At 47.3% G+C, this 7,464-nt stretch overlaps 1 protein-coding gene across 1 annotated transcript in view; it reads right to left on the reverse strand.

The window, feature by feature from the left end:
• Positions 1–7,042, reverse strand: part of UST (uronyl 2-sulfotransferase) — a 175,194-nt gene extending 168,152 nt beyond the window's left edge. The window contains exon 1 of the mRNA XM_026100281.2: positions 6,363–7,042. Within this exon, the coding sequence (XP_025956066.1) occupies positions 6,363–6,621 (259 nt within the window). The 5' untranslated portion in view covers positions 6,622–7,042. The remainder of the gene's footprint in view (positions 1–6,362) is intronic.
• Positions 7,043–7,464: the final 422 nt, after the last annotated feature.

Genomic DNA, 7,464 nt, shown 5'->3' on the forward strand with positions numbered 1-7,464 from the left:
TGCATACATACAATGCCTGATACCTAAGCTGGAGGTCAACTTCAAAAGCAGACAATAGATCCCTGAATAAATACTGTCCAATTTTCCAAATATATTTAGAATGTCATCACAACACGTTCAGACAGCCTTAAATATTTTCTGCTATGACGTCACTGTATATAGTGTTACATGGCCAGGGAGGATAACGTAGTCCAGTAACCAGTCTTTCTGAAAGAAAAGCCTTGAGTCAGCCATAAAAACAGAAGCACTCTGTTTCTCCTTGAGGAATTCTTTGACAGCTTGTGCTATAGGTAGAGCACTGTTACTCTTACAACTGGGCAATTTGTGAATGATAAGCAGGTCATGCAGGCTTTTAAGGAAAGTCTCTTTGAGATGCAATACATTCTTTGTTTTCCAAACAAGCTCATTTAAAACTTGACAGCTCGGTAAGGTAGGTTTGACTCCAAACACGTTCTACTTCAAAAGAAAATACCTAGCATATTTTCAATACCAAAATAAGGAAGTCAAAAGAGGACAGGAAAGTCAATTAAGAAAGATATAGCTACAGACTTGTCATTTTGATTCAGACTATCTCTTCTCAAGGCTGTAAGGAGAAGCTTCTCAACTGAACTTTCAGACCTCTGCAATGCTAACGAATTTTAAAACGTAGCAAATCTCAAGTGCAATGTATTCTTAAACAATCCACTGACAAGCCAACCAAAAATCAAAATACTTTAAAGTACTGAAGAGCTATTTTGAGAATACTACGAATTCTTGAAAATGAAGAGGAAAAAAAAGTCAATAAGAAGGTAACCAGAGCCTTGGTACAAACATACTCCTTTAAAAAAGAGAAAACTGTGTAACACGGTATATTAAACATCCTTAGACCAGACACTGTTTCACACACACCTGAGGGCCTTCAAAGATGGAAAGTTTGTGAAAAATCATATTCAGGATCCATGTGATGTGCAGAACAAAACTGGATGTGACAACTCCTTCTGGCCATGCTACCTTCGACCAGAATAAAGCAGCATTTATCTATGATGAAGCATTCTAGGTGCTTTTATTGCTTAAAAAAGCTTGCTGCGCTTTCCATCATTTTAAATATAAATGCGATATTACAAGAAAAGCAAAAAAAAAATGTTGCTGTTTTTTTTCCCTCCTATAGTTCAGGCATAAAAGCATGCCACACACTGTCAGTCACTTTTATTGTTTCCCTTGGATAGTCAGTTTTCCATTTCTGCTCCTCTTTCAAGATGATAACAGGAAAGAGAAAGACACTTCAGAAAAAAACCCTACTGTAATAAAGCTAGTTCATCCTACCTCAATAGAAAAAATGTTTTGCTTTGGGTTTAGTTTAAAATATTTTGAAGAGTTTTGTTACAGCGTCCCTAAAAGTTCAACCAAAATTTCTTTCTGCTTCTTCCATTTGACAAAATTATAGTTATGTTCCCTCATGTGTCCAAGATAAACATAACTGTTGTTGTGACAACTTTAAGCCTACTGAGTACATCTCCTGGCCAAACTACTCAAGAGCTTCCAACGAAATGAAGAGTGAGGCTAGAGAGCAATTTAGAGACTGTTTAAAGAGCACAACCGGCCACTTCAGTCTTTTGTCTCACATCAGGAAGTGCACAGGACAGGCAGCTTCCACATGCAATCAGACTCTTGACATCAGCTGCGTACTTGTTGGCTGTCTCCTGGGGAGTTCAACGGGGAAATGGCTTAATTGACATGAACAACACCACAAACAAGTTTGCACTGCGAATACTGAAGATCAGAAGATTTATTTTTTATTGGCCATTAGAGGGTTGTTACCAACCCTTGGAAATACTCATTTCTGTATTTTGAAGCATGTATATTTCACAAGCTAAAGCAGGGAAACATAAGGCAACTTAAGAATAGGGCAGTCTCAGGGAAATGGAGTGCCCTCCCCTAAACACACAGGATGGGACAAGATTTACAAGTTCTGTTTTATACATCTTATAGGAGATCTTTCTCATTTCCTTTAACTGTTGGAGTTGATTTTTGATTAAGGAGCCAGTATTATCTTGGCAGAATTAGCAAGTAAAACCTCATAGATGTTGTGTAAGTCCCAATTCTCCAGTTTATTACTGGAAATTGGCAAGTCTTAAACTTCTTATTTTTTGGACCCCATAGATTGTCCAGGACTGGTATGCACCCCCATAGTGCAAATTTAAGCCTACTGGAAACAGGCTTGTTTTACTAGTTTTTACAGATTCTTTAGACATAGCCCACAAATGTTCATGACCCCAAGCATTACACACTGAAAACCAGTGCTCTAGAGTTATCCTAAAGGCATTACAACAGTGCAGATTTTGAGCCATGTTCTTATAAACCATAGCCAGAATGGACAGCAGAAACCAACGACTTTCCACAGACCTTTCCAGTGAACTAATATGAACTTGAAGTCAGCACAGGATAAAACACAATGCTTAGCACAGCCTCCTATCTGCTGATCTCCTGTTTCTCTTCCCATGCTCCTATTTTGCAAACAAGAAAAGGGGAAATACTGCAAGTAGCTACTTTCTTCTCATGCAAGCTGCCACAACTTTTTCCCAAAAGATTCTCCACAATCTGTGCAGCAATTGGACAGAACAAGAGATTCATGAACAAAAAACCACAGAAGCTGATCCAGGAAAAAAAATTACTAATAATCTAAATACTCTGAAAATATAATCATCTTTGCCCCCTCCAAAAAGAAAAGTTTTAGGCAAAGCAAAAAAAAAGATTTACTTTAACTAGCAAATCTTCACTGTTAATTCCTTTGAAAATAAACTTATTACTCCTCCTCCATACTGTGTGATGCAGGTCTAAGAACAAAATGAAAGTTATTCAACCCCACAGCTTTCTCACTGCCTACGTTTTCTTTTGTGCACACACCTGCAGGTGTGATTTCTCTCCTGATTTCTACTGAAGTTTTGGTGCTGTTACTTAGGAACATTTTTTCAAGTTCTGAGGTAAAAAGACATCCACACATTCCCTTCAGAGTAACATAACTAACCATGAACAATGCAATGAAACTCGCGACGCAAATAAAAGCAAAGCCAGACAAGAAGACCCCCACTTCATGAAGGCCGCAAAGTAATTAAACAGAGAAATCAGTTTTCCCTTTGGTCTGTTCTTTTTTGATTCTTGTAGCTTTAAATGCAACAAGGGTGGCTGCAAAAGTCACACACTGGAACCATGATTTGCAAACTAACTGTTTCTTTCTGTTTGGGGACTTAAATTTTCACACCATAAATTGTGGCTTGGAATGACTGGAAGGAAAGAGTTGCCTGTTCACTGGATCTGTGGCTTCAGGGGAAAAAATGTTTAATATTTTTTAATATCATGAAACTTGACTTGTCCATCTGTCATATAAAACACACATGCATATATGTAGGGCTTCGGTCATTAGCAGTATAGGACGCCCAACACCTACTCCCCCAAACACTTGTGTTAGTCCCCTGGAAGGCAGTGAGACTACCTGGTTACATAGTTGTTCAGGTGCTTAAGTTACCAAGTGTGACCATTCTAATGCAAACATGAAAACTCTTACAGTTTTAGATCACTTTAATTCACTTTTAAAAAGAGATGTTTATAGGTGCACAATTTGCACCTGGATACGCAAAGGAGTATGCCACCATTCTCGCAAAACCTGCACTCAGTACAAAAAATCTTTAACAACCTCAGCCATGTGGATCAGCTTTGACAGCTGATCCTGTACACGAAGAAAGTGTAAAATTACTTTCGGAAGTAAGTGCATGCAAATATATACCACTGCAATGAGGCAAAATATGTTCCATTTATTTGTAGAAGCAGCAGCACAGGTTGCTCATTGGGGAGATCACACAACTAGAAATCAAGCCACAAGGACTCTGCTTCCCGCCCAGCCACTGGCCTGTTGAAGGATGTTAGATGACTCCTTGCCTTCTCAGCATCCCAGGTGACCCAGGCACAAAGATGAAATTCCTATACTAACCAGTATGTAAAGTGCAGAAGTTCATTGATGGGTGCATATTAATAGGTCTCTATCTACCGAGGGATGCCAGAGTTCAGAATCCATTCTCAAAGAATACGGCACTCCTTCCTCATGGGCTCATGATGTTTAGATGCATACAGTAAGGCTCTTGCTGAGCACCTCACAAAAATGATCCAATCCAAATGATCTCATTGGTGACACAATCACCTAGACCCAGTGGCTTCCCAGGTGTTTGATTTGCAGGCCTCATAAGATTTTCCAGCAGAGAGAGATGCTACCAGCATTAAAACAGTAGATCCTAGTTTTATTTCCAGGATCCCGCAAAAGCAGTCAAAAGACCACAAACTGAGAAGCTATGTAACCCAGTATTTCTCAGATTCTGTTCCTAGATTAGCCAAGCAACATTCATCCTTGATGAAAATTAAAAATAAAAAAATTGGCATCAACCTTGCTTTTAGAAAATAGAGATATTTGCTTTACCCAGTTAAAAAGTCAATCAATTGTAAGCAAAACCTACTTCCACCTCAGTGGAAAATATATCAAAGTCCTCTTCAACAGAGGAATTTCTTCATAATTGTAACATGAAAGGAAGAGAAAAATAAGTCAGTAAAATAGAAGCCAAAAATGCAATACACTGTTGTCTTTGGGAAGTAATATTGGAAGAGTTTCTTTTCTCCTGTTCTCACTAGAATTTTCACATACATTTTTCTCCATCTGCACTAGAATCAAAGAATTCTGAAAGCCCCCCACAAAGCAGAGACAAATTAAATCGGGTTGCAGAGGACCTTGCCCAGTTGACTTCTGGATACCTGCAAGGATATTCAAACCTCTCTGAGCAGCCTGTTTCAATGTCTAACCATTCTCATGTTGAATTTTTTTTTCCTAATATCTCACGGGAATTTGCCTTTTTGCAGCTTGTGTCTCTTGCCCCTTGTCCTATTGCTATGCATCTCTCAGAACAACCTGGCACTGTCTTCTCCATACTCTCCCATCAGTTAGCTGAAGACATAGGATTGTTTTCCTTTAAAGAAAAGCAACACATACACACACACACACACAGTCATATTCCCAAAATGTTCATAAAATACACACAGATGCGTGTTTTCAGCTTATTTTTCTTCAAATACTGCATTTTAGTTCTCAACTTAACACCACCTCTTGTCCTACAGTGCATAACACTAAACACTTGTCTTCACGGGCAACTAACACAGAGCAGCTTAAGCGCTAAAAACTCAAGTTGTTCTGCAGCAATCTTCCCATATGGAGAGAAACCCTTGGGTTTTGTTCCCTATCTGAGTTAGTCCTGCCAATCTGAGGTGCTTACATATACTGTTTTTCGCCACTTCCCTGTTCAGTAAGGAAGTAGCATTTACCAGTCTGGAAATGAGACACAGAGAGAAACCATGTGCAACCGAGTGGATGTGGGACTGCCTCTAGGGAGGTCCACCATCTGAGGACGAGGACCACAGGCCACAGAGCGCCGCACATGCATGCTGCTCCCTCCAGACACCCGCCTGGGCACCTCGCTCAAGGTCACGCAGGCTGCAGCAAAGCACCACAGTGAACTCCAGCTTTCAAGCATCGCTGCTCAGCCCCTGCTGGGACACACTTCTCTCAAGAAGCAAATCAGCAGCGCATTAATGGACACTTTGTTCACAAAGTACATTATACATATATATGTAATATACGTATAAAGATGTGTATATATTTTACAACTGCATCTTCTGTCATGAACAGAGAGGACAGCAGTGCCATTTGTAATCCCCTTGCCCTCCTACTGCCTACAGCACGACTCTTAGGCACGTTTGAACGTAGTAGAGCAGCACGGATACGACTCGTTGTGCCTGAACTTCCACGTTTTGTGATCTGCGGGCAGTAAGTGCAGCTTTCACCTTGACTTCCAAACTCAGATCCGGACTGACAGCGCGATGCGACTCGCAAACCGCGCTCTGCGTCCGATCAGCAGGCAAACAAAGAGACATCTCTAGCCATAAATCTGTTTCGAATTTAAGGGAGAGTCTTAAGGGAACTCTACCTTACGCCAGAATTAACTTCTGAGCAGAGCCGCTCCCACCGCCCCTTCCCCGGGCAGCCGTCTCCACAAGCGCGGCTTCCCCCTCCAAACGCGCAGGGGATGTCAGACCGCGCCCGGCCCTCCCCAGCTCTCGCACCTCCCGCCGCCGCGGAAACGTTCCCCCCACCCCCCCGAAAGCGGCATAATTCTTAAAAAACAGCCTGGGAGGTGCGGGGGGGAGCGAAACAGAAATCGCGGGACCTCCCCACGGCCGCAGGGGCGGGAGGGGGCGCGGGGCTCCCCGGCCAGGCGGCCGCCCCCGCGGCAGCCGCGGAGCGGGGGGCGAGCAGGCGCCGCAACAAGTCGCCGCCGCGCCGCCCTTACCCAGATAGTGCCGCAGGTCCAGCAGAAAGTGTGGGGGGCCCCCGTTGAGCTGGTAGAAGAGGGAGCCGAGGCAGAAGAGCAGCAGGGCGGCCATGCAAAAGCCGTAGTCGCGCAGCGAGAGCAGCGGCAGCAGCGAGAGGCGCCGCCGCCGCTTCCAGCCCCCGCCCTGGCCCAGGCCCCCTCCCGCCGGCGGGGCCGCGGGCGGCCGGGGCGCCGGGCAGTCCCCAGCGCCGCCGCCGGGCTGCTGCTTCTTCTTCATCCTCCCCTTCGCCGCCGCCGCCGGGTCACGCAGCCCGCCGGAGAGAGCGCATCCTCCATCCGCCTGCCCGGCTCCGGCTGCCCGCGGCGGGGAAACTTCCCGGCAGCTCAGGGGGCCCGTCCCGTCCCCATCGCCGCCCGCCCCGGCCCCGCTGCAGGCGAGAGTCCCCGGCGCTGCGGCGGCAGCGGCTGCTGCGGAGCGGCGCGGCGCTAAGGGGAGGGGAAGGCGGAGGAGGTGGTCACCATCCCGCTCCCTGGGGCTTCGCCTCTCCTCCTCCGCCGCCGCGCTCTCGCTCCCTCTCTCCGCTCGGCCTCTCGCACCGGTGTCAAGTTACAGCCAACGCTCTGGCGGCGAGCGCCTGCAGCCCGGCGCTGGCTTGTGCGTGCCGCCCGCACCCGCCGCCCCCGGCCCAGCCCCGGCCCCAGCCCCGCGGCCGCCCGCCCCCCTCCCGGCCCGGCCCGGCCCCGCGGCCCCGCGACGCGCCCGTTGCCTCGGCGCGAGCGACCCCTGCGGGCGCCGCTGAGCGCCGCCGCTGGCCGCCCTCGGCGGGGCCCGGCCGCCTGCGCCAACGGCTCGCGGCCCCACCAGGCCCCCAGCCCCGACGGTCCGCCGGTGGCCCCCAGTCCCCGCTGGCCCTCGCCCGCCGCCCCGGCCCTTCCCAGTGGGTCCCTGCCCTGGCCCCCGGGCCTGCGTGGGAAGCGGGCTGGCGCCCCACTGCCCAAGGCTGAGAGGTGCCTGCGAGGGCCTCTCTGAAGGCAAACAGGGGCGCTGAAGGGGGACTCTGAGGCGCACGCAGGGCTGGGGGGCCCCCACAGCCACCCGCCTCCGCAGGCTATGCTCACG

This window comes from Dromaius novaehollandiae, chromosome 3, assembly GCF_036370855.1.
Source record: "Dromaius novaehollandiae isolate bDroNov1 chromosome 3, bDroNov1.hap1, whole genome shotgun sequence".
Classification (NCBI taxonomy): Eukaryota; Metazoa; Chordata; class Aves; order Casuariiformes; family Dromaiidae; genus Dromaius; species Dromaius novaehollandiae.